The sequence below is a fragment of the Aythya ferina genome (genome assembly GCF_964211825.1).
Source record: "Aythya ferina genome assembly, chromosome: 1".
NCBI classification, from domain to species: domain Eukaryota; kingdom Metazoa; phylum Chordata; class Aves; order Anseriformes; family Anatidae; genus Aythya; species Aythya ferina.
The window spans coordinates 191,147,288-191,174,361 of NC_140296.1; the positions used below are offsets into that span (position 1 = coordinate 191,147,288).

The 27,074-nt window shown below is 40.0% G+C and overlaps 2 protein-coding genes across 5 annotated transcripts; both read right to left on the reverse strand.

Moving 5' to 3' along the window:
- Nucleotides 1-373: 373 nt before the first annotated feature.
- On the reverse strand, nt 374-12,773 carry TRMU (tRNA mitochondrial 2-thiouridylase). Its single transcript, XM_084510326.1, has 11 exons — nt 12,648-12,773; nt 12,158-12,323; nt 10,225-10,331; nt 9,628-9,750; nt 7,592-7,764; nt 6,334-6,387; nt 5,796-5,862; nt 5,198-5,298; nt 3,596-3,740; nt 3,250-3,332; nt 374-2,145 (listed from the first exon to the last, which is right to left on the reverse strand). The coding sequence occupies exons 1-11, from the start codon at nt 12,736-12,738 to the stop codon at nt 1,999-2,001; spliced, it is 1,257 nt and encodes a 418-aa protein (XP_084366452.1). The 5' UTR covers nt 12,739-12,773; the 3' UTR covers nt 374-1,998.
- Nucleotides 12,774-14,432: 1,659 nt separating this feature from the next.
- On the reverse strand, nt 14,433-25,974 carry GTSE1 (G2 and S-phase expressed 1). 4 transcript variants are annotated; one of them, XM_084510333.1, is made up of 12 exons: nt 25,922-25,974; nt 24,707-24,790; nt 23,932-23,995; nt 23,235-23,850; nt 21,882-22,043; nt 20,726-20,858; nt 19,185-19,562; nt 18,922-18,994; nt 18,277-18,522; nt 17,073-17,247; nt 15,812-15,952; nt 14,433-14,832 (listed from the first exon to the last, which is right to left on the reverse strand). In XM_084510333.1, exons 2-12 carry the CDS (start codon nt 24,783-24,785, stop codon nt 14,749-14,751), a joined length of 2,151 nt encoding a protein of 716 aa, XP_084366459.1. In that variant the 5' UTR covers nt 24,786-24,790; nt 25,922-25,974; the 3' UTR covers nt 14,433-14,748. The 4 variants fall into 4 exon arrangements, with proteins under 4 accessions (XP_084366459.1, XP_084366460.1, XP_084366458.1 ...); XM_084510334.1 differs by lacking the exon at nt 25,922-25,974 and adding an exon at nt 25,604-25,766; XM_084510332.1 differs by lacking the exon at nt 25,922-25,974 and adding an exon at nt 24,874-25,047.
- Nucleotides 25,975-27,074: the final 1,100 nt, after the last annotated feature.

Sequence of the window (27,074 nt, forward strand, 5' to 3'; positions counted from 1 at the left end):
ATCTGTCAGACATCAAGAAGCTGTGACTACCCAGCCTTTAGAAAGGAAGGGTTAGAGGGATCTTATCAATGAAGGTTTGTGGAGTCTCCATCCTTGGAGATACTCAAAACCTGACGATATGGTCCTAAGCAATCAGCTCTAGCTGCCCCTGCTTTGAGTAGAGGAGTTGGACTACATGTTCTCCAGAGGTCCCTTCTAACTTCTGCAGTCCTGTGAATTTTAAAGAAAGTGAATTTTGAAGACACGGAAATATCTGTGTCCTTTTTCTTGTACTCACAGTTAAAGCCAAAGCTATCTCTACCAGGGATGTATCAAGTAACAAACACACCTGTGAGTGATGTAAGAGGAAGTAACAATGAAAACCACACCAGTATTACACAAAACATCTCCGAAGATTTTAATGGGGACATTGACTGGAAAATTCAGATGAGGAAAACACAGAGCATTAACACATTAGCAATTAATGACGCATTTTGCGAAGAAAAAATTCAGGAAAGATGAGGGGAATACTGGGAAAACACAATCATGACCAAGACCCGTAACATGACTACCCTAACACAAGTCAAGAGCTGACATGAAGCATCAACAGTCTTTACTGTCAGCCTGCACATGGCCAGGCACTCTGAACACAGACTTAAATTAGATCGATTTCAGCACCAGTGAAAAAGGATGGCTTTTTCCTGCTCTCAAACAGATCTTTTGTTGTCAAACAAATATCAAAAATTTTAACAGTCCTGTTTTCTTCTTCCCCCCACAATGCTCCCTGAACTGAATTGTGTGTTTAACTTTGCCAGGTTAGCAGCTGAACACAGAAAAATGTCTTTGCCCACTTTTATTTCCACACTTTGGAGAAAAGTGATTACTTGTAACTTTTCTCACAAGAAGGACTAAAAGGAATTCTTAGAAAAAAATAAAACACCAGAAAAGGACAGGAGGTGATTTGTAACCCAAGCTTTCAAATCTACTGAAGAGATCTATTCATGTTAGAGCTTTCCTACTGGCCAAATTGGATGCAATTTCAAAATTCTACACCCATTTAATAAATCTTGCTCCTGCATAGATGCACTTTAATGAGTTACCTTCTACTACTGTGTGGAAATATAGGAATTTATTTTTGTTGACTTGCTATAATGAAGTTTTATTGAAAGTGTAGGGTGTTTGCGATATACACTCAGTCCTGTGCATAATTTGGACAGAGGTATTTGGTTCTTCCTAATAACCACTCCATTTTGACACCTGGCACAATCAAAGATTGAATTATTATCTGATCTATATTAAGTTAGCTATATAATAAAGAAATGCATACGAAATTGCATTTTTCTGAAGCACAACAACATATTCTCTCTTCCAGGACAGAAAACAGCCTCTGCTCTCAGTCGTTAACAGAAAATTAGTCAATCATGTGAAAAAAATAAATATTAAGACTGTTTTAAAGCTCCTAGATCTCTATTTCTGAATAGCAAATGTTTTAAAACATTACTTAGTACAGTTTAAGAATCTAGAACATTCTTTATAAAACTATATCAGATTAAAAATAAATATCTGTTGCTCAGTCTTCAGGCAAAATACTGGACTTACGCATCATTCATTCCCTTCCCAGAGTTCAATGCATGAGCACACATTTACTGTAAAACCCACAGACTTTACCTAGAAACCAGGTATCTTCAAGAAAAAAAATATCTCACTTATACATAAAATATAAGTTCGCAATTTCAGCCATGATTCTTTTTATATTAAAATTCTTGTATTTGCAACTACTATTACCAAACAACTTTAAGATATTCCTTGATATGTATTAACATAAATATCACCACCCAGTTCAATAACATTGTACCAAAGCTTTTGTTTTAAGCCTCTTCAGTGCTAACAGTCAAGAGCTGGGACTAGATAGTCAACTGACCTTCAGAACATACAGATCAATAAAAATATTTTTATTATTGTTTTTCTCATTCTCAGGCAGCATTTTTTTCAAAGTCCTTCAATAAGCAAACGCAGACGCTATGTTGCAGGTTCTACTGTATCAATGTCTTCCTTCTTTGCACCCTCCTCTCGGTTTTTGCCCTGTTGCAGGGTGAACACCGATGGGCCCAGCCTTAGGATCTTCCCACTGCCGAGGCATTCATCGCCCTTGTAGAACACAGCAAACTAGGAGATGAACACAGGGAAAGTATTTTTCAGCTTCTGCAACTGCAGGCTGTGCAATGCCTGCTGGACAGTGACTGTATGCATTTATGTTTGTTCTAGCCAAATCTCAAGAAAAAAAAAAAAAAAAAAAAGAAAAATGTACAGGAATTGCCGACTCACAAGAGTCTAAATGTCAGTATGTTAGTAGGAATTCCCTCATGAACTTCTGCAAGATTATCTGAAAACTCTTCAGTTACTGTGGTGGAATGTTTTGTTCCAAAAAGCTTCCTTTCCCAGGGGAGATGACACACATAAATTCACCTGCATTTTCACTGGACTTTCCTTTGACAACTCTGCCCAGGCTACCACGGCACTTCTCAAAAAAGGAGGGGACCAAGGTAGCCTGCTGTTAAGGACTACTGAGGCAATCCACCTGGAGGAAGCAGCTGGGACTCATGTGCAGGTTTGTGCAGGAGAGGAGGAGCACAGACCTCCCGGCCTGTCCCTCGGAGGAAAAAAAAACAGTTACAGGCTCCAGGCACTCAGGGGTTTCTCAAACCTACCATCCGTTCTGGCAGGAGTCTTCACAGCTCAGCTCGCTTCTCTTACTTCGTCCCTCTCTGTTACAAACAGCCCTCAGACAATTGGCCTCAGGATGTATCCCACAGAGGCCCAGTTTTGGGGCATGCAGGGGATGTTTGAAAACCTTTAATTCATAATGGGACGGAGCATACCCTTCTATCAGTGGTGCTGAGAGGCATCACTGCACATAACCCACCCTGGAAAACGAGGTTTGCTGAACACAGACCCTCACTAAACAAATTTGAACACTAAACCCACATGACACAACCTAACGACTTCTAAAATCTATTTCTTGAGGACAACAGATACCATTTCTGCATATAAAACTGATTATCCAAAATCTTTTCGTATACTTCTAAAATTACCTTAAGCTGGAAACAAACATCTTGTAAAGTAGTGGATGAATAACCAAAATAAAACTAACTGCTCTCACATGCAAATAAATCACCTATTTTGCTCCAGCTATTAAAAACACTTCTCTGTTTTACTAGTTACTCTATTTTAACACCCCAAAATGGAAAGAAAGTCACTTTAATAACTCACCTGCCCAGGTGTGAGAGCTCTTGTTGGCTTCACCAGTGTCACCCACACACTCCCATCTTGGTTCAGAGTCAGCACACAAGGCACTGGAGCAGAAAATGGCCAAACACCTGCCAGTTAATCCTTATGTTCACATTAAAACAAAACCAACTTTCATCACCAGGTTAAACAGATCTAAGTCAACACACCACCACACAGAATTGTTTGATAAAGCTACTACAGAAACAGAAAGGCAAACCAAACATTTCAGCTGTTTCTGCAAAACTACACTGAACACAATACTAGATTAAAAAAAATGAATTAAAAAAATAAAAAAAGCCACAAGAAAAACAGAACAAGGTTTGATTACCCAGTGCCATCTGGTGCTGAAACCTGAAATGACATTCCATCATTTTATCCCTAACGAGCTCTGCGGGAGGTTCCTCTGCTATCCAGTGCACTCGATTTGTCCGCAACAGGTCTCTGTACAGAGCAGGGTGATTTGTTGATGGTGCCTGCAAATACAACGTTCACTCAGTGGTGATGTTTTTGCCAAAGAGCCTAGGACTGCTGTGAAGTAAAGCATGAAATATAGAAGCAGCATCAAGCTACAACAAAATAAAGGCAAAATGAGTACAAAATCAAGAATTTATTAGCATTTACCAGCTTCCAGGTGGAAGCCTTTAATGAAATAATATGCTAAAGCAAGCCTGAATTATTTGTCAGTCCTCTACATCTCAAGAGCTATGTCACTTATATTTTTTTCTCCAGTCCTATTTCTGCCTTCTTCAGGCTGAGTTCAGATCCCTTGTTGATTTGTAACACTCTTCCTTTCGTTCTAGAAGCAAAAAGTGTATTTCTAGTGCTGCAATATAATGAAGAAGCTCTTTCATTTGGCAGAAAAAATACACAAGACAGTATATGTTTATAATATAGGCTACGCTACAAATCAAATCTTCAGTATCCCACTTCTGGACAGGGACTGTCCTTAGAACTGAGGAAAGAACATTATAAATGCAATCCCTCATACTTTTTTTTTTTTTTTTACCCTCCAAAACCTACTGCTGTCATATGAGAAATAAAATTGAAGATGCAAGTCAGACATCTTCACTGAAATCAAGAGGATGTGCCTTGTAGAAAAGCAGAATTTAAAACCTTCGAGTCGTTTCTCACAATGGGAAAAAGCAGGGAGAAGCACTGTGTGAAAACAAGGGTAAATCTCATATTTTGTACATCATTACTGAACGAAATCAAAGTCTGTATAAAGGGTGGCCTGCCAAGCCCCAGTCACTCCTTTGTTGGGAAGGTGTTGCACACACACAGCCTTAAATTCTTAGTGGTCCTGTCTGCTTCCTCTCACCTCTGTTTTGATTACAATTTTTTTCCCCCTCAGGCAAGTCTGCAAGTAGCAACACACCTCATTATAATCATGTCAGTATCAAAATCACAACTTTAAGAACAGCAGGAAACATTAACGAAGCTGGTGAGGTGCAGAGCTCCAATCATCTCCTATGATTAGTCATTAAAACGCCAATGATTCACAATATTATATTCTGCCTCAGTTTTCAAAATGATAAAACTTTATTATTGTCTGCTACCTCCTTTACCCAAAAAACAAAATAGCAAAACATAGTGAACCAAGACAATACACATTTTATGTACTGTGTCACAATTATTACAGAAAACTCTTATTTTTGGAGTAAAAAATGAGAGCTCAGTAGGCTGGTTGAGTTTTTCCGGTGTTTGCCATTTAACTGGAAAAAGCTTGCTGCCAACATCTAAGGCAATCTTCCACTCACCAGCAGCCAGTCTGGACAAGGTGTTTGAAACCCGCAGATGCGGCGCTAGCTGGCACTTGTTTCCCCCAGTAGCAGAGCCAGGAATTCTGCCCAAACTCAGATCACATTCCGTACAGCAGGAGTCATGAAATGCTTGCATGAGGCATTCACAACACCAGTGTTAATTAACTCACCACAAAGATATCTCCAGTGCTGACATCTTTATCTACAACAAACCAAGCATCCTTCACATTTGTTAGCCCAGCCCTCTGGCCTATTGTGTAGAGGAACCAACCTAAAAAACAGGAAAATGGAGGGTTGCTAGCATCTTTTAATCTTTTACTTTCAAAAAATAATTTAAAATGTATTCAGAACAAAGCTTTTTTTTTTTTTTAATATATTAAAAGCCAAAGCTTTACCACTAAGCAAAGAATAAAGAACCAAGTGCTTTAGAGAAGTGTGCCAATCACAAGTTAAGACAACATCTACCTGAAAGTTTCTATCTGTACCTGAAGCACACGATTTCAAACTAATCCATTTCTATTGTGGTACTCTTACAAAAGACAAACATTTCTCTATTTCAGTTTCAACTTGTGGTTTTGCTATCTTTCAGTCTTAGTATTTCCCCTTACTAGGGGTTTCAAGGTTGTACATGCTGTACAGAGCAAGTTTTCCATGATTATTAGAGAAATCAAACTAGAATAAATCTTTGGAATTTCACAAAAACTTTGTTCTCCTAAATGTAAGCAATATTTCTCTAACAGCAGTTATCAAGGTGGGTTAGCCAATTACCTTTGTGTGTTCCCAGCACCTTCTTATCCTCAATGGAAACAAAGTTCCCTGGTCGAGGTTCTAAATACTACCAAATAGGAAGAGATTTAAGTCACAAGATGATCTCCAAACAAAATGTGATTCAAGTTCTGTCATTGAGCTCTCTTGGAGTTGGAAAACAGCTGTTCAACAAGCAAGCACCGTTCAAGCAGCTTGCTGCTTCTTCCCTCAAGCTGCCTGAGGGAGAAAAGCAGGAGGGGCAGTCTCTATCAGCACTAATTCTGTGCTTCACTCCCCCCATCCTCATCTATGGCAGGGAACAGCAGGTTTCAACCATTTGCCCCTCTCGTATCCCAGTCGCATGTCAGAGCCTAGCAGCTATGCACAGGTGGAGGGGCAGGGGCGAGCTTCCTCATACAGGCTGCTAGTGTTAGCTTCTGGTAGGCTTGGGACTGCCAAGGGAGATGCTACAAAGTGCCAGCCACCAGCTGGCAGAGATTCTTCTGTAGACAGAACCAGAACAGAACACAGACATTGCCGTAGGTTTAATGTTACTCACCTCAAGAAGGAATTTCTTGAAGTTTCTTTCACCAATGAAACAAACTCCCATACTCTGAAAAGGAAATGCGGTACTGAATCCATAGAAAAGCAGAGAAAAACACTGGAAGTAACGCATATCACTTATGTAATCTCATAAAAAGAACAAACCCACAACATCTTCTCCAACATATGTAAACAACTCCTATACAGTATCAGTGAGAGCCACGAGCACAGAAGAGAAATAATATTTAGAACTTGTTCAGTAAAGGCATAGGTTAAAACATTGGTGACTACGTCGTAGATATATTATAAACATAAGTCTCTTTCAGATAACATACAAAACTGACAAATTATGTAGACTCAGTCTATGTCTTGAAGTAAAACTTAAATAAGAATTGTCTGAAATACCAAAGTCAGCTAGTCACCAAAGTCAACTGCGCCAGGGGAGTTTTAGGTTAGATGTTAGGAAGAACTTCTTTACCGAAAGGGTTGTGTGGCATTGGAACAGGCTGCCCAGGGAAGTGGTGGAGTCACCATCCCTGGAAGTCTTTAAAAGACGTTTAGACGTAGAGCTTAGGGATATGGTTTAGTGGGGATTGTTAGCGTTAGGTAGAGGTTGGACTCGATGATCCTGAGGTCTCTTCCAACCTAGAAATTCTGTGATTCTGTGATTCTGTAAACAAACAGATTTTCCTTTCAGTTACTGCCTACATTCTTCAGATAACCATTTACGTGGAGAAATATGAACATTTTGAGCAGTCAAGACCATATCAACCTACAATTGCTGCCTGCATTATGTTTGTTAGGATCAAATCATGAAGTGTAAGCTCTTAGCCAGGGAAACAGATTTATTTATTTATTTATTTATTTAGACAAAGTGACTGAAGAACAGTATGACCCAGTCTCTGTGAAGGCATATTCAGAAACACTTCTAGTGCAGAAGCCCTTGAAAGCTACAGGAAATAAACATCAAGGCTTCTCACCTGCTGTAACAGAGAACACTTTCTTTAAGGCTTACAGCTTCCTCTCACACTCACTCCCACCTTAGCTCTTCTCAGACACAATGGCACACAAATTATCTGCTAGCTAAAACACAGAACTAACCGCAAGCTCATAAAAGTACTTTTAAGCAGGCAGACAACTATAAAACTGCTTCCCAACCTATTCTATTATTGTTTGCTTAAACAGCTGATTTCTCAGAGATTAAGGTTCAGGAAATTCAGAAAAGTCCATTTCAGAGAGAAATACAAATCAAAAGAGTTTAAGTGTTACCATGCCTCTTTTTTCTTTAGCACATGATGAAGGCCATGTTCCGATGCTATCTTCTTTACGAAGCTTTTTGTTAAATCCCCTAAAGGAAAAATGGTTTTCCTCAAAGCATCCTGGGAGACCTGACTTAGAAAGAAGGTCTGGTCTTTAAAGAGGTCAGCTCCTTGAAGAAGTTTTACAGCTGCAAAGCACAAAACACAAAAAACAATTCAGTAACTGCCTTTAATATCTCAACTTCCTTTAGCATTTCATTCAGTAATCAACACTAATTTTTATTATTTTCAAATACATGTGAGAGACAGCATTGTTCAGGATTTTCAAAATCTAATTGAAAATGTTTGAGCATTTCCTCACTCCTGAAAAGATACAGAAACATTCTGATCTTGTACAACGCAGAATCTGAAAGCCTTACACTGCCTGATCTATTACACTACTGCAAGTTTCTCTTGCAAGGACATCAACAGTATGGAAGATGAAAACAGCTTTCATGTTTCATGTGAAAGGGAGAATGAATATTGAAACATGCTAGAGCATCCTGTTCTTAAAATAAATCAATTTTTTGCACAGAAATCACACTGCTATAACTCAGTGATTTGAACAGCCATCACAGCTATTTCCAATAGATGATCTAAGGAGAGGAGTTTGACTTCCTTCTTTCATATAAAAAGGGAACAGTAAATGAAGCCTCCTGATAACCCAGATGAAATAAATTCAGTGCAGTTTTTCAGTCATGTTCTGTTCACTTTCTTTAAGAGCTCATACCTCTGGGGAGGTACAAACTCTACTGATGCATTTCTCAGCTCAAGTGAACACTTACTACAGGCCAGTAGCTCAGTCACAACTGTTACAAATTCTCAGTAACAGGGCAGGAAGCCTGCTTAGAATATTACAAGATATTACAACTGAATCAGGCTGCCACAAGGACAGACCATTGGTCCCACTGGAGCTGTTTCAACTTCCCAGAAATAAAATCCAAAACAACGAAACATATAAAGCCCCTTAAGTCCAGAACAAAGGAACGGAAGTCAAGAAGCTGTAATATACAAACATCACTGTGGCAGGTTTGCAAGAGAGGTAGTCTGCAGGTTTCTTTCCCTTTGGGTGTGCTATGCGCTTCATCAGAGCTTCAGCTGAGTTATTTTCCTGCCTTACGGCCCACAGCAGAGCTGTTTGGGAGATGCCCACATTGCCATCCAAACCGCAATAGTTCCATGCAGAGTCAGACCCAGAACAGCATTAATCAAGCTGGCTCAGGTACTGGTAACAACAGAACCACTGCGGTGCAGGTATCAACTTCTGATTATGTACAGCCACAGGCAGCCTATTAAAGTGAAGAGCAAAACCTGCTGCTGCTGTTAGTACCTTTGCTGAGCTGGGAATTGCAGCCTTAAAAACATCTACACGTGCTGCACTTGTACCTTCCAATTTCAGCGTAGGCAGAACCTTAATCTGCCTGGGAAAATCTGGCTTCTACAGGAGAATGGAGAAGGCACTGAATGAAAGATTCTTTTTTCCCCCCAGTAAAATAATACAGAGTCCAATTACCGTATAAAACAATGTTATTAATTTTAATGTTTCAAAGGTCTTAAATCTGAAGATACTACCTAAGCATATCCCCACGATAAGGTTTATCTATGCTATATACTGAATAGCCAAAGAAAGCATTCATGAAAATAGAAGAAACACATCGAGTAATTTTTACACAAGTCACTGAAAAACTTGACAAAGATTTCCTGAAATACTTCTCCAGGGTGTGGAAGATAGCCCTGTCTCCTTAATCCATGTTACAGCTCCTCCAGAATGCTGATTACTCCTGAAATGCTTATTCTTACCCCTCTGCACCTGGATTAGCAAACATAACACTTGACTGGTCAGTATAATTCTCAGTGAGGCAAATCTCCTGTTTTTGCCCAATCAGCCTTCTAGAGGCTGGGGTTTAAACAGTAATCAGCACATGTGAAGTTGCTCACTTCCCCCATTATGTGACACAAAATATAGTTTAAATTTCTCTTTGATACCTGGGATGAAATATAAAACCACTTACTATTTCTAACTTCAAACCGGTTTCGGAAAAGCCCTTGTGGTCTTTTAGTATATTTCTGTTTAAAAACTTCCTCATCCTCCAGTGAGGTCCTAGCGTAATGCCCAGTAGCAATTGCATCAGCTCCTAGCAAGGAAAAAAAAGGCAAAACATAAACAAAAGCTCACAAAGGCACATATTTGAAATTCACAGCGTAAAGCAGGGCTACAAACATCTAGGAAAAAAGCAGAAAACAATGAAGGAAGAAGCCTAAGTCTAATACTAAGAAGTCTTATACTGACAGGCATCACAGTCCTGCTATTTAATCAACATGAACTGTTCATCAGCATGTTGAAACTTGTGTTTTTGTACTTTAAGGAACACCTAAGAATGTAAAATTTAATGCTCAGGTCAATATGCATCCCTGATTTAAACCTATTCCTACATATATAATAGTAAATTCAATCCCAAATACTTTGCAAATATTGAAATACTGCTACAGAGATGCACAATTTATGCATACAAGTGAATTCCTGTTTTTCCCCACCTTTCCAAAAGCTGCTACCATCTTAGCACATCCCCCACATACGCTGTGTACTGACACACTTCAAAAAGCCTTACCTAGGTTATCCATAGCATAGTGAAGAAAGTAGTTGAATTTTATATGCTTGTTACACACAATATCAGGATTAGGCGTCCTTCCCAATTCATATTCTTTTAAGAAGTCACTGTAAAATAAAGAGTCACGCGTATATTAACATTATTAACATCACATAATACTCTCCAAGACTGGAAGATCTGCTAAACATGAAAACTTGAGACCCAGTCATATGAAGCATTTTATGCAAGAGATAAAATATCCATTAGCTTTTAACCTATAAAAAACAACGCTACAGACTGAGGGCATGGTCAAAATCTAACTCACAATCTTGTACTGTACAGCTGATTTATTAAACTACCATTACTCGGGGGAGACATGGCTATGCACTGTGCACATCCTACTCATCCCTTACAAAGTACTTTTCAGAATTAAACAAGCTTAATCAATTTTTCAAAGCAGCATAGCAGTGCAGCATGCACCAGAAGATATTGTGTTTCATCTGCAAGGACACTAGCTTAATCTGTAAGAGCATATGATAAGCAGCCATGGGACCTTGCCTTAACTTTCATAGACATTTTTCCTGCTTCCCCCCACCTCAAAAAATAAGTACAGTTTCTCATAGCCGAGTTCTAGTTTTTACACTTTCATGCAACTAAACTGCTTAGCGTTGTTTGCTTGAAAACATTTAATTACTAATAAAATTAAACTAGCATACAGTGATGCACAGAGCAGAAGGCCCAATGTTTGCTTTATTTTGCTTGCCCTTGGTGGTCACTCAAGTCAAGAGGGATGAAGGGCAGAGCGTGGTAAACCATCTTTACCTGTATTTAAAAGACCTGCTGAATCTCTCTGATGCAAAGACATAGAACAGACTCTGTACAAACCATGGGAAAGACAACACCTGATACCTCTCTTGATAAAAGGTATTTTTTACTGAATAATCCTTTAAAGAGAAACTTCAGGGAACAAATTCAAGCTCAACGATGACAGTAAGGAAAAAAGGCTTCTGGAACAAACCAAAATGCTGTACTAATAAATGATGAGAAGCAAAAAAGGAAAGCTGATCTTCTGTGATCTTTGATTCATCATTTACAGCCATCCTGCACCCCACATGAGTTTTGATACCATTCATTCATTCTGTCGCACCAAGAAGGAAAATAGAGTGAGCTTTCCCAGATCAGGACCATTTTCTTCACTGACTGTAAAAGTTTTGTGCTTAACTTGATGCCACTGCAATGTGGCACAGAAATAGAACAACCAGGTTACTCCTTAGTTTCTTCTAAGACAAGGTAACAACAGCACTACTTAAAGAAGGATGAAGATGAACTTATGTTGAGTAAGTAGAAGAGAAACTTGGTTGTTACACCAATATTTCCCTTTTTCTCCCTTCCAATAAAATCTTTCTGCTTTCTCCATGCGTAACTTTCTTCCATTACAGTGGAACAAAGCCATAGGAAGAGCAAATTTGAACATCCACTTTAAAGAACAACTTCAAATTTGTCAGAAATTTTAATAAGGCTAAGTCATGATTGCTCTGTGGTAAACTGGATTCAGTATATATTAATATAATGTACAATGCACTGCATAAATTACATAAAACAAACAAGGGTAATAGCATCCCATAACATAATTTTTCCTCAAGCTTACGATAAGGTTGGGCCAGTACATAGGAAAAAGAAATGAGCTGCAACAATGGAATTACTACACATTTGTAATAACTGTGGATAAACCTATTAATTTCAAAATTAATGAGTACATTAAAACCAGTATTTCTCTCATTCATGTGATGTTAAACATGAACGAGGACACAATTCTGCGTTTAAGGAGCATCAGTACTTCCTTTTAGCACCAATAACACCGCAATAAGCTGCCTTTGCCATCCTCACTTTTCACAGGAACAGGGCACTACGTTCATCTATTTCCGAAAGACCACCTGTTTCAGTGGGTTTCTACCTGAACACTTCGTTCCAGTACTCCTTCACGTAGGAAACCTGGTGGAAAGGGATGTCGAGCTTCTGGCAGACCCGGTAAGCATCTTCACAGTCTCTGTCGACGGAGCAAGCTCCCTGCTCATCCAGAGGGTCCCAGTTCTTCATGAAGACGCCCGTCACTTGGTAGCCTACCAAGGGAAGGCAGGGAGTGACTGATAAACTCAAACTCTTATGGGGTGGGCTTTCAAATTGTGTTTTTCAAGGCAACCGCGTCCTTCATACGTGAGAAACCCCGCATTACGCATGCAGCCTGTCAGGAGTTCCGCAGCAGTGCTACTACATATTATTTTTGCTGAGGGCAGAGCGATGGCTGGCACCCAGATCAGCCGTTTATGAAACCCCTCACGGTGACACCACACAACGCGGAGTCGCTCCGGCTCCCCCCGCCCTGCCTCCCGCTCTCCCCCTCAGCCCCGGGGGGACCCGGCGGGGCCCCGGCCGCCCTCTCGCACCTCGGCGCCTCAGCAGCAGCGCTGCCACGGCGCTGTCCACCCCGCCGGACACGGCGCAGGCGACATGGCGACCCCCCGCCGCCCTCAGCATCGCCACGGCCACGATCGGCCCGGCCCGGCTCCACCGCCCCTTCCTCCCCGCCGCCCGCCCCTTCCGCCGCCATGGCCCCGGGGGCGGGATTGGCGTGAGGGGAGTGGGGCTTGGCCGCTGCTGGCGAGCCCGGGGAGGTTTTTTGGGCACCGGGGGTTATCTGAGGTGGGTGGAGGAGGTGTTATTAAGGTAATTAAGGTGTGAAAGTTAGAGGAGGTTGCCTGAATTTGCTGCCCTTGACCCCCTACGCAGTCAGTGGGAGCCACCCCTGCCAGCTGCTCACCGGCAGCAGGACTCCAGTTGTACCGGACAAACCAAGCCCCGGTTACACCCGGTGAAAATATTAATGTCTAGGATCGACTGCTTCACGTTCGTCACTATTTAATGAGCCAGGAGCTGTGCCACAGGCTGCAGGTCTGCAGGTCAGGGCAGCCCACCCCCATTCTGGACTAATCACTGTGAAGTTTGGGCAAGTGGGATGGATATATCTACATGCCTAGCTCTCCTTCAGCTCTCAGGGAATCCCAAAACTATTCAGCTATCCAGATGCCTGCTTTAGGACCTTGCAGTGCAGCTGACACAGCCCACTGAGAATTGCCAGTAAAATAGTTATTGTTAGGTGTCAGTTAAGCACAGTTGTGGTGCATGACCGTAACAGTTGATTGTCACTGTTTCTGAAATAGGGCATAACCTGATTTGAAAGAAAATCATGAATACACCAATAAGGTGAGAAAGAGTGTGTGTGGCAGTTCCTTGGTGGTTGTTTTTGTTTTTCAAGTCTCTCTCTTTGTTTTCATTTGGAACTGTACAAAGAACTGATTTCTGGTCCCTGCTTAAAGGTTATATAAAGACATGGTTTGAGTATTGCTTTAACTGAGCAGCACTGACTCATAAGTGAAAGTTTAATAAATGCCTTGGTCATCCATCTCATTTTTTGCAGAGGGAAAGCAGGAACAACCAAAAAAAAAAGTATACACATTCTACATGACTGTGGGTCACACTTAGTAGGAGGAGGTGGCATGGTTGTTCCCTCTGACTCAGAATGTCTTCACAACCTTGCCAAAGTCTTGGTTCACAAGTCTGACACTGCAGCAACCACAGGAAAGGTAAAAAGTAAAGTACCTCCAGCTAAAGCAGCCTTGTTCAACATGAGTGTTTACCAAACTTCCCTAAACACTTTCTCCTATTTAGACCGTTGGTCTCAAAGTTATCCATGGGTAGAATATTTCCAGAAGCTGATTACCTTTTATACATTGACATACTAAGCTAATATATGCACAGCAGAAGCTTCTGGTCTCCAAAACAGGTATCTCACTTCAACAGTTATGCTACTATTGCATACATTTTCATTTCCACTCACCTCTCTGTATTTAAAGTTTCCACATATCATGAAAGTGTTGCAAACTCTATTTTTTTTTGCTGTTTGAAAGGGAGAAATTTAAGTCTTCAAATGTCAAGACCAAGCCATCTGGCAATAACATGCTGTTGCTTTCTTCTTTGAATCATACAACCATTCAGCTAATAACATTAGTATATTCCACTAATTCAACAGTAAAGAATTTATTTCCTGACTTGCAATAGTTTTGCATTAAAAACTGAAATCCACTAGTTTCACCTGCATTTTAAGATTTTAGTGAAATGCTAAAATAGTCTGACCAAATCCTGTAATAAAAGGTTCCTATTTTGTACAAAAGTTTGTTAGTTAAACCGATTTATTTTTAAATTACATCTTCATTGCACATAGGAAATAGAGGCAAAGGACAACTAGTAGGAAACTTTAAAAAAGGCAGGCTTCCAATACAGAGACTATCCCTGACTTAAGTTTAAATACGCTGTTAAGGTTTTCCTCATGGATATACCATGTCAGATTGAGTTTTACTGTATAAGGACTGTTAGAATTCTATTGCTACACCATTTCATCATTCATCTTCATAAAGCTGTGTGAGTGAAGAGTAGCACCTAAGACTTTAAAAATCACAGATACTAGGAACTCTTCATTGCAGTCCAAGTTCAGAACTTCAGCAGAGGGGAATCCAGATTTTCTTTGTTTACATCAGGACTCAGAGTGATAAGAGGAGAACTCAAATCAATTAACTGAAAGAAAATAAACGATAAAGTTTAACACCACTAATAACGTACAAAGAGCTAGTCTCTATTAACATTCTAAATTTTCGTTTAGAATTCCTATTAGTATCCAAAGTACAGATACAAGCACTGTGCTCAAGCATTAAGGTTCAGATTAGTATTTTTTTTAAAAAAAAAAAGATCTAGCTCATTCTTAGACAAGCACAAGCTTCTCAAAGCTTCTTACAAGGTAGATATTCCCCCATGCTTACCTTTAAAAACCTAAAATGCTTTTAGGTTTCACTACTATGCATATTCAAGTGACACTATCATCCAGGCAGGGCAGAGCATTTCTGAACTCCTCTAAACATAGCCCCAAACATCATATGAAGTCAGACTTCTGTGATCCTCTTTTGAGGATGCTTTGAAGTTTTAAAGTGCCTGATATTAAATTGATCTCAAGTACATCTAATGTCAGAGGCTACATCCTCATAGTTACCACCATTCATCTGAAAGCATCTGGAGGAATGCACCTTCAAGCCACTTTTGTACAAAAAAAAAAGCCAAGAAATTCTTGTCAAATTTAGACTGGGTTCCAACACATCTTCCAGATGAGGAGGGGTTTAGGAGAGGAGTTACACAGGAGAGACAGACTTGTAGTCACCATGCCTACTCTACTGAAGACAGAATTCACTTCCTGCTTCAGGAACAGTTTCATTCTTTAACAAATACTTTAAGCATTAGGCTCTTCTCCAGCCTCCTCCTCTTTCTTATTTGCAAACTGTTCACTCAGCTCTAGTTCAGTGCACATAGATTTTAAACATTATGTTCTTTACTGAAGAGCAGATTAACATCCGGCATCATACTGAACATATTGAGCTGGTATTAATTCCTACACTACTGTAGAGCTGCTCTGCAGACAAGCATATGCAGCCACCTGACGTTTTTCTGCTAGCATATCTGCACCAGTTTGTTATTTTTTTCTCCAGAGGACATGAATACAACTTACCTTTACCTGCCCTGAGAAAGTAGGCTTTAGGGGAATAATCTTATTGAACTCAGGTGTATTGGAAAGATCAATCAGAGGTCTACTTTCACATTCCAAAGCTTCTGGGGGAGATTTATCTACTTCAATATCTATCAGTAACACCTGAAAAAAAAAATAGTTCAAGGTTTTCTTCTGTTTTCCATGCTTCCTTCATAAGCACTTATACAGTCAATTTGGTTTACACAGCTATAATAATCACAGGACAGGTTTAGTTTAAAGTTTGGGTATTTTTCTTGCAGGATTGTTTGCACACATTACGAAAACTCAGCTTTTGTTCTGCCAATGGCTAGCACCACAAATAGGGAAGTTACAGTAAGGCAAAGCAAAAGAAATCTGGAACATAAAACATTTTTTTTCCTTGTAAATTAAGTCAAATTTAGAACATAAGAGTAATAAAAATATTTAAGACTTGACTACAGTTGCACAATGTTACTTAGCCAATTAAAATATTTAAACAAAATCTGAAGAGCTCCAGACTTTGTTACATTTTGTCTGGCTTAGCTTCTCTATCCATGTACTAAGTAATTCTGTAACAGATACAAGTCTGTCAGTAGGTCAAGCTAATGCAGTAAGAAACTGACACAATAACATGTAATTCATCTACAGCTTTTATTCTACGCCTGAATACTTGGAAACCTATAGCCACATTTTGACAGGTTAATAGGTCTGAACTGGTACATCTGAAAGATTTTTTCCTTAATACCTGTTGAGTGCCAGCTTTCAACATGAAGTCAGATTAATTTTACTGACAGTGGGGATAACACAGCATTTGCTGGACTAAGTAGGTGACAGTTAACTAAGTTTATTGCTACATGAACTTTGGGGTTTAATCCTTAAGCATTGTATGTAGATTTGCATTGCTGCTAAGCAACTGTATTTCTCTACTTCAGTGCATTTTTTTCCTCTAAAAAGCTTGAGCTTTGTGTTAGGAGCCACCCTGTGACACTGCTTCCCTAACCGAATCCAAAGACTTTGTAGAATTAAACTTCTAGATAAGCACTGCAACCTGCAAGTATGTGACGACTTGGCTTTGACACAGGATTAAACAGTGTATAAACCTAAATGTTCAGTACTAGAAGTAGGCACTAGAGGGTGCACACTTCAAGCTAACCCATTTTTAATGGTGTGTACTGAAGTGTTTTTTCCTACTTATCCCTTGGCTTGAATTAATTTATTTTCAAGCAGTTTTAGTTCTGTAGAAAAACGGATTCTCATTTCTTACCTCCTTAGTTTGTTTCTCTTCAGCCAGCTGATTTTGTACTTCAGCCTCTTTTGATTTTTCTTCTATTTCTGTTGCAGGTTTTTCTGGTGAGAAGTCAAGCATAAGAGGCAGCACGGGTGGAGGAGATATATCATCTTCTGAGGAAGATATTTGTGCATCCTTCACCTGTTTAGAACTAGGGAGAAGAACATGGGCTGAGTTCTTTACTCAGCAGGAAATATGAAAGACAGATAAAGTCAAACTGTTCCAGAAAAGCTGCAGCACTCTAACTTCATTTTCTCTTTTTCTTCACCCCAAGTTTTAATGGCTATACAGCTTCCCATATTTTGATCCAAAAGCATGCTAGTTAATTGAAAAACACAAAATATCTTGTGCTGCAATAAATTTATAGCCTATAGCAAAGAAGTGAGCTAGGATGGTGAAGACTTTAATCTTAAATTGACATATACACGCTGTCTGTTTCACACATCGGTTTTTGTAAGGAATTGTAATCTTGAAGATTACAGAAATTTTGTTTCGTTGAGAGAAAAAGACTATTTGGGACGTTTAGCTTAAGTAACATGACAAAGTAGGAATGATGCCTGATCTCTTAGTGTTCACCACCACCAAACCTGAAGCAAGCCTGCAAGTGTATATATGGCACTTGTGAGAAGATGCTGAGTTAATAAGGCGGCAATAACATTCTCCTCACAGAAAACCTGCTGTTGCTAACTACCTGCATAGGATTCCCCCTTTGTACAAGCCATTACATCAATGGAAATCTCAAACTGAAGCTGTCAACTAAATCCTTGACCTTTTGACTGATGCTTCCAAGGAATTTTACAGAACCATTAGCGACAGCATGGGGCAAAATTAATTTTATCTACTTAATTCTCTTCAACAAAAGACAATAGCAAAAAAAAAACACCAGCTAAAAATCTGGTTTTCAGTCAAAGCATCAGACACAAGTTTTAAGTTGCCCACTAGCTCAAGAAATACAAGTAATTCCTATAGTTCTTTAATGTTGGTTTATCTGAAGGCTGACAGTATTTTACTAATCACAAGATACACACACACACACTTGTCCTATACAGCATCTAAATGCTCAAGTGCTATATTCTCACATTTAGCTGAGAACCCTGAAGCCTGGAAGTCATTAAACTTTATTCAGAGGCAGTTTGCCTACAATACTTAGTTTTGGGGGGATGGTGGTGGTGTTCCTTACCCATTTGTATGCGTCTTCTTGGTAGAAAAGCTAGAGCTTTGAATAGATGCAACACATGGAGAAGATGCCATTCTTGGTGCAGTTCTAGGAGTCGCTGCTGGAAATCCCGAGATACGACGGACAGGTGTGGGTAAGGCAGACTGTTTCAGACTGGCAGGAGTCATGGAGACGGACCTCTCACGAACACCAGAATTCTGAAATATCCCATCTTCTGAAGCTTTCACGGGAGTGCTGACTGCCATGGCACTAAGAAAGGAACACATGCTAACCAAAAGCTCCTAGAAACAGTTTTATTCAAAAAAAATTTTTTTTTAAACCAGACAATAGAAATCAATTAGCCTTTGTTCAATAAAAGAATGGCAATATTGTGAAGTCAATAACTACATTACTATAGGGACTTCACAATCCTTCCATGAACAACTCTAGTTTAGCCCTACAAAAGTGACCCTCTTTCTCAAGTGCTTTGGTTGTAGTGTTTTTTTAATTTTGAAATTGGTTCCTATAACCATTAACACAGCCTAACCTGGAGGGTCTTAAGGGGCTAGAGGAAGTTTCTTTCAAAGTAGTTAGAACTTTTAAAGATTGTTGCAACAACTGTCCATGTTGCATTCTAAGTATACTTTGGTACATTCAACCTGGACCTACCTTCCAATTGTGCCACAAAACGTTAATCCAAGAGATGGTGCAACTTTTGGTGCCAACTTGTTTGGTGTTGTATCTAAAAAGAAACACTTTGTTAATTGCTATTCACATTCATATTGTTTTTTATAGCTACGGATACCTTTCGATTTAAATACCTGTTTCTACCAAGAGGTAGATAGAAGTATGGTGAAATGAACAACAAGCAATCAAAGGAACATTTAACAGCCAAGTCAGTAGAAGACAGGCCATGTAAAGCATATGCTTACCTCCAGCTTTCACTGGACCCTTATTTTGACTTGGAAGAACAGACAGAACTCTAGACTTGGGCTTCTGAAACAGGCTTCCTTTTATTGCACTTCCATCCTTACTTTGTTGGCATAGCTTACGCAGATTGGGAAGAGAGCTCATCCTCTGAATTCCACTGCCTACAGTATCAGATGACATTGCAGAAGCTGAAGGTTTAGCCAGGCTTACAGCACTAGATTGTTTGGGAGTACTAGCTGATCTTTCTTGCTTGCTGGATCTCTCAGTACTGACAGACTGCAGAGATGACACCCTAGTAGGTCTGACCAGGGCCAGCCTATTTGTACCAGTTGAAAGTTTAGAGCCACTCACGCTAGCTTTTGAAGATGTGCTTGATTTTCCTGAAATAGACAACAAGCAATGATTCAGAAATAACAAGTTTTTGGCTAATCAAAATGATTAAGCTCACACAGGAAAACAGCAATTTATATTCAAACAACTCAGGTTTAAAGACAAAATATACAACTGTTGAAAACTTACTCCCTGAACACTCAGTGTTGTTTGCTTTGGAAACTCTTCTCACCAACTACCCGAATTACTGCAATTAAGTCAAATAATACTCTTCAAAGAACGCCAAAACAGCTAGCAGATCCAAGTTACATTTTCAGCATTTTTGCTCTGCAGAGTTGGGATCATTCCCTTAAACAGACATTTAGTGGTTAATGCTTTAAGTTATGCTGATTAACAGCACAACCTGAACTACCCCATAGGTGCTTTTTCAGTTTTCAGCATGGTTCTTACTTCTTCTACAGAAAGTAACTTACAGACTAGGATGAATCTTGACTATATACTTCCTCTCATAAAAATTCTTACCAAGGCTTAACTTCTACTGATACCTTATAGTCTGTCCAGAAAAAGTACATGATAAAAATTTGCTGTAATTTGGCATATTGCTACATCTACAAGAAGTGTGGTGACATCTGTCAGTGCTTTTAGGAGACTTTTTTCTTGATCCTCTGAGGCTTACTGTAAGGGTCAAATTAATATCCTTACTACAGTAAGGAATAAAAAACTGAATACAACCAAGAGGATTATCTCCAGAGTCTTTTCAATCTGCTTGAATTTTTATTAGTCTTACAGAAACTCAGTACCTGGAACTAGGCTTTCCATCTCACTTCTGTAGTTCCAGGTGTTTTGTATTGGTTGTTTTCTTTTTTAAATTCAAAGTTGGATAAGCTTACAACATTCAGAAGCTCACACGCTTGGCTATAATAAAAGATAGCACACAACAAAAGCTGGTTTCCTGAGGCATTGCTTACTTTCTAGCTGTGTCACTCACATGCAGGTATCATGCATACCTGAATCTATTTATCACCAGCAATAGAAGCTTAAAATTTTATCTTTAGTCCACAGGGATTTATTTGGGTAGCCTAAAAAATATTATTCTCCACTCAAAACATTTCTTACTGCTTGGATGTACTAGACACCATTAAAAACATTCAAACCCACAGGCCAAGAGACACTTATCTACTTCAGAATTGATTTCTGTAGTAAGAGCATTTACCATTCTTTCCTATGGGAGAAATGGGCAAACTTGAGTTCAGGCTGGAAACTGACAAAGATGACGAGGAACTAGTTTTCCATGGGAGTCGACTGGCAACACCAGGAAGTTTCAGATGTGTTTTCTTGAGATCAGGCTGAATCAGAAGATATCATTTGTGAGCAGAAAGATTATTCAACACATTACTCTGCTATGCTTCTGCTGGGCATTACAGTAATTTGCTAGTGACCATTGGAAAAATTCTTTCCTCAAATTACAATTTAAAAAGTGAATTTTCGTGGAAACAGTTCATTATAACTGGGTCGTTATATAGAACTGGAATACAAGATTTAGGAACATGATTTCTATTTCTGCCAGAAACCTAAGTGTAGACTTAAAAGGACTTTCTGTATCTTACTTATCCTCTTGTAAATATTATACAGGACTCCTACAAACTTCTCTGCATTATTTTAATTAAGTAGATGCCACAACACTGAGTAATTTTTCAGGACCATAGGGCTATGCTGTCATGTGAGGGTGAACAAATACCTTCTGTTAAATACACTGCCATCTACTTAGAAGCAAGCAAGCTACTGCCACTTACAGAAAGGCCAACTAGATGGCAACCAGTCCCCACAAGTGCACACGAGCCAAACCCAACACCAAGTTCCACTGATCTGTCTTCTGCTACACATCTCATGCCTTCTTCCTTCTACCTTTCTACACCACCCACACCATCCTCAAGGAAACTGCAGCACCATACTGGAAGAACTGTAAAGCAGCAGAGTAGTGGCACCCAGGGCTAAGCAGATGTCTACAGCTGCAAATGAAATGACAGCTATAGGTTTCCTTCCTTCTAGGAAGTTACGGCAGCCTTTTCAGGTAGTACTACACACTGCTGCTTACAGCAAACTGCCAATCCCTTATCCGCAGCTCATGCTTTAAAAACAAAGGCAGTGCTTACTACTCCAATGCATTTTAGTTGCTCTCAAGTATGTTCATTGTGTTATTGACATAGAAGACACAGTCAAGATGACAATTACAGCATAGGAGCTACCTTTCCTTGAACCCATCACATGCAGAAATACAGGTTTAAATAAGAAAGCAAGCTAGATTCAGTTTTCTCATCTTACAGGAGCATCAGAAAGACAAATTTCATATTAAGAATGCTTGCCATTACCTTACTTGGTGCAGGAAGGACTTTTTTGCCTTGCACTGAGGAACTGAACGAAGACTCAAAGACATCTGAAGCAGCACTTGATTTATCAGAAGTTAGATCTTCAGATGATCCCATGCTGGTCACATCTCTTTTTGCAGAAGTACTAGGTTTTCCTTGTTTGGGCTGCAAATTTCAACACAACATTTTAAAAGCCGCAAGTGTTTCTAGAAACCGATATAAAGTTTTTGCTCAGGCTGTTTTGTTAAGAAACCAAGACAATAGACAATAAAACAACCGTTGAATCCAGTCAAGCCCTTACTTAGTCTTTAGGCTAATATAGTTTATCTTAGACTAGCAAGTATATTTGGTAAGTTATTAGAACAGCCTTGAACAGATTAGAAATCAACCAAATGACAGTTCTGCAACTGTCATCAACACACTTCATGTAATCATGTTTACCTGTATGCTGTAATGGCTGTTTTTTACACCTCTAAGATCTCCATTTAATGCGTACTCTTCTGCTTTACTCTAAACTTGCAAAGGATGAGACTATAATAGTAGATCACATTATCTGAAGTGCCTATTTAGGCTGGCAATAGTGTAAAATTTGGCTACTTAAAGCATTAAGTCTGTGCTTTTTCTTAAAGCACCTGAAAAAAAAAATCTTCCATTTTTATAGGTGATGGAAATTTCCCATTTTCAGTAAAATCTGGATTACATAATGGAACCTAAGTCATAAAACACAGAGCATTAAAATCCAGAAGGTATACTAGACTGGGATTTGTATGCACAAGGTCACTAGCAAACACCTGTTCCCTTACAATTCTGATAATTTTTCCTAGGATTCTATTTTCAGTTTGTCCCATAGCCACAAGCTAAATCTTATACCACTCATCAGTCCTTCCCACAATTGGAGAAGAGATATGGACAAGATCCAGAACTAAAAAAAATCCTGTCATATCAAAATAATTTGCATTTTTCCTTAGCTCCCTTGACGAGGAGGTAAGCCATTTTTGCACAGTAAGTTGCGAAGAACAGACAGTAATTTTACAAGCAGAAACAAACCACCAAACAACAGCATTTAAACAGAAGCCAGGAATAAAGGTATTCCCCAAAACAGAATACAATGGAAAAGAAGTTTGCCAGCAGTTACTCTACATCACCATAATAGGTATACTAGCTGGCTTCTGAACTATACTACCTGCCCACTTTCCTTTTGAACATGCAAATTTCCTGTCTGAGGATTTTAAGAAGTAGAAAAACCCCAGAAGATTAAAGTTAACTTATAAAAATAAAAACCTCATAGGCAGTTTAAGTGTTCCTGTAAAAAAGGGCATGTTTAAGGAAAACATCATTACCCAGATATGTCTTTACCTTTTCTACAGTCAACATAATGCTCTTTCCAAGAGTAGCTGAAGGTTTAGCCATTGGCAGTTTGCCAGCTGCTTTCTTATTTTCTTCTTTAGTTTTCTGTTCTTGGGTCAGAGGGGTGCCAGTGATTTTTGCAGGAGATAAATGAATTTTGACGGGGCTTCTGTCTGAAGGAGTATGAAGAACGTACGTTTCGTTACCTGACAAAAGTTTATCTGATCCCTTCTGAAAAACAGGCGGCAGATTTGATGCTGGGCTATCCCACACGCAGTACGTCTCCCTCTTAACAGCCCTGGGACTTTGCTCTATATTTTCATTTCTCAGTATTTTTAGCTTTGATTTTGAGTCCTCAACAAATTTTTCTATAGTCTGCTTTTCCTGTTCTTCTGCCTGGCTTATTTTATCCTGTTCAGTCTTACTTCCTCTTTCTATTTGCAGAGCTAACAAGTGAGCTTCTTTGAAAATTTGCACAAATTTCTCTCCTGTCAGTGGGCTCCACATGAGTTTCTCATCAGAAGCAGGTTCACTCCTTTCAGTGCATTTTTTTGCTTCAATACTGACAGCAATACATTTTTCTTTGTGTCCCAAAGGTCCAACAAAAACTTCATCTTCATTTCCACTATAAAGAAAAATAAATCAATCAAGAGCTTATGTTATGTATGTGTTAAAAGGTTTATTTACCTGTATGCACTTAACATACCTCGCAGGAGAGAGTGAAAGGTCAAAATCAAACTTCTCATCAGTCAGAAGAGGAATGTCTGAAACTACAACAACTTCATTAGAATTCTGTCTGTGTAGATTTTCAATAAAAATTACTACATTGTGTTTTTGTAACTCTGTGAAGCCAATGTCAGATGGCAAAGGACATTTTAGTTGTCAGGTTTATGTAACTTCTTTGAACATGTTTTTTATTATTTTAAAGGTACAGCTGCAAATATGATCATAATTGTGACAGATTCCCAAACATCATGAAAGATCTAGACAGTAACTTCTAAGCATCCATACCAGGCGCATGGGATCTGACTGTGGGAAAGGGTTATCAGCAGCCCCCAATCAAGAAAATTGAGAATACATAATCAAAAGCTAGATGACAAGCCAGACATCCAGTCAGTCAGTTCTCTTCCAGTTGAGACCGCTACATAACATTAAGACGAGGCAATGAGAAGAAGTTTTCCTGTTAACTAATATATACACTGAATACTAATTGAATCAGCAGCAGGCAGATAAGGAAAAGAGAAGAACTCAGACTGGATATATAGGAGAAAAGTTGATGACCTCGTGTCACCCACATCACTGCATACTCTAAAAACCAGAGTTCCACAACATCTTGAGGACATTTAAGCCTGAAACCGGTAACGAAGAAAAGAAGTACACAGAACAAGATGCTAAGCAATTACAAGAGGTCTAACAATCTGAACTGTCTTAATTTTTAATGAGGAATAGCTAGAAAATATCCCATTATCTCTTCCACCTACCATCGCTCATGCAAATACCCAGTTTTTCTTCAATCACACAACTTGAGTGACGTGATACCGTTTCCTTTCCTTCCTCCATAACGTCTAAAAAACAAAGAATTACCTATGCAGTTGGGTTTTAAAAGCAACAATTAGGTCACAGATTTTTTTTTTTTGTTATCACCAACTTAGTAAGGAGGTGAACATTCTGTTTGAAGATCCTGTATTGGGTTTACGTAGCAAGGTTTTGATAGCAGGGGGGTTGCAGGAGTGGCCTCTGTGAGACGTGCTCAGCAGCTGCCCCATGTCAGATACAGGCCAGTTCCAGCCAGCTCCAAAGGGGCCCACTGCTGGCCAGAGCAGAGCCAGTAAGTGATGATGGTTGTGCCTCTGTGAGGGCAGATTTAACAGCAGGGGAAAAAAAAAAAAAAAAAAAAAAAAAAACTGCTACGCAACAGCTGCTGGGAGAGAGGAGTGAGGAACAGCCCTGCAGACACCAAGGTCAGTGCAGAAGGAGGGCAGGAGGTGCTCCAGGTGCCAGAGCAGAATCATAGAATCATGGAATATCCCAAGTTGGAAGGGACCCATAAGGATCATTGAGTCCAACTCCACCATGAAGTTTCTTAAGCTTCATCTGAAGCTTCCCTGCGGCCTGTGGAGCCCCTTCCATCAGATTTTCTCCCCTTTTCCCTTTGAGGGGTGAGAGTGGCAGAGCTCAGCTGGGTAAAACCATCACACAATCCTATATGTAATGGTGAGTGACAGCCACATAAACATGGCTTACAAGAAAGATCTCACCACACTCTTTTGAAATGAAGTATTGAATTATCTGATTATATATATATACACACGTTTAAACATATAGATATATATCCATATGAATACATGTGGATAGATATAGACCATATAGATACATACGGTTCTGCAACCTTTATAAAAAGCCTTCAAACATGGCAGCGATGCCTAAGACTCATGAAATTCCTTAATTCCTTAAACGAAATTCCTTAAGAACTTCGAACCTCTACAGCTAGACTCACACAACTGAGGTGGGCAACGCTCCTAGAGCCCTGTACCAGAACCCCACCGCCCCCAAGGCTACGAGCACCTTCCACAGCTCTAAATTAAAAATAAATCAGCCGGAATATATATTTAAAATAATAATAATAATAAAGCCCAGCCACCCTCAGCGGGCCCTTCCCCACACGGCGCCCACCCGTCCCCCCTCAGCCGCCTCACCTCCGCGGGGCTGCCGTTTGAAATGGCGGCCCCCTCACGTGACGCCCCCCGCGCGCCCTCATTGGCCCGTTCGAACGATACGGCTTCGCCTCGGGGCATTGTGGGGGTTGTAGTTGGCCGCGGGACCCCGGCGGCTCCCACAGCGGCCAGTTTTTAACAAATTAAACACACGCCATTAGTCACCTGCAATTAGGATGGCTCCCCTGGAGAGTCACAGGGTCACCGGGGGCTGCTGTGGCGCACATGCCCAAGGCGGTGGCTCCTCCTGCTCCACTTGGGCGCACACACCTGGCCGCCCCTCAACACTTGACACCCCTCAAGTTCAGGGGCTCGAAATGTCATCCCCGCTTCTTGTTCACCTGCCTGACCCCGGCAGCATGCACACAAGGGAAAAATCCCGTGCAGGGAGGTTACAAGGAGCGGTGACGTTCCTGGATGTCAATCCCTGTCAGCGCCAGCTGAAATGGGCTGTCTGATCAATGCGGTAGATTTAGAATAATGCCACTAAGAAACACCAGGACAATGCCGCTTTTCAACAGTTCTAACCAAATCGCAGCATGGCTGAGGCTGGCAGGGCCCTCTGGAGCCAGCTGCTCCAAGCCCTGCCCAAGCAGGGACACCCAGAGCAGGCTGCCCAGGACCACGTCCAGGCAGCTTCTGAAGGTCTCCAAGGACAGAGACTATACACCACGTCTCAGGGCAACCTGTGCCAGTGCTCAGTCACCCACATGATAAAGAAGTGCTTCCTGATGTTCAGGCAGCACGCCCTGTGTTGTGCCCATTACCTCTTGACATATAATCCTGTGGTACACAGCGCTCAGGGTTGTCTCCTAAGATATACATGAGTTTACATTGTTTCAGAAATAAAAGTCAAGTGGTGTATTCTTTTCTGAGCGTTCGAGTATGACTATCTAAATCATTGGATTGGAATTTAGGAGCTGAATGACAATAATTAATCATGACCTGCAGATTTTCATATAGGCAAAGAAAATATTGTGTAACTCTATCTCTATCTGGCCACCAATTCTGGTGTCTTTCACTGTTGATGGAGACTTCAAAGCAGTATATATGCAACTTGAGTGTTATTACAAATGTCCTATTTCTTGTCTTATCAACAGTAAATGAATGGGACTAATAGGCTACCAGGCTGAAA

Excerpts from the sequence above, each read along its gene's own strand:
- TRMU (XM_084510326.1), bottom strand. The coding sequence starts at position 12,738 with ATGCTGAGGGCGGCGGGGGGTCGCCATGTCGCCTGCGCCGTGTCCGGC. Across the intron at positions 5,299-5,795 it reads GGTGCTGGGAACACACAAAG|GTTGGTTCCTCTACACAATA; the intron begins GTAATTGGCTAA and ends CCTGTTTTTTAG. Across the intron at positions 2,146-3,249 it reads GAGCTCTCACACCTGGGCAG|TTTGCTGTGTTCTACAAGGG; the intron begins GTGAGTTATTAA and ends TTCATCTCCTAG.
- GTSE1 (XM_084510332.1), bottom strand. The coding sequence starts at position 24,991 with ATGGGGCAGCTGCTGAGCACGTCTCACAGAGGCCACTCCTGCAACCCC. Across the intron at positions 19,563-20,725 it reads TTCTCCCATAGGAAAGAATG|GAAAATCAAGCACATCTTCA; the intron begins GTAAATGCTCTT and ends TGTCTATTTCAG. Across the intron at positions 17,248-18,276 it reads AAGAAGACGCATACAAATGG|TTCTAAACAGGTGAAGGATG; the intron begins GTAAGGAACACC and ends TCTTCTCCCTAG.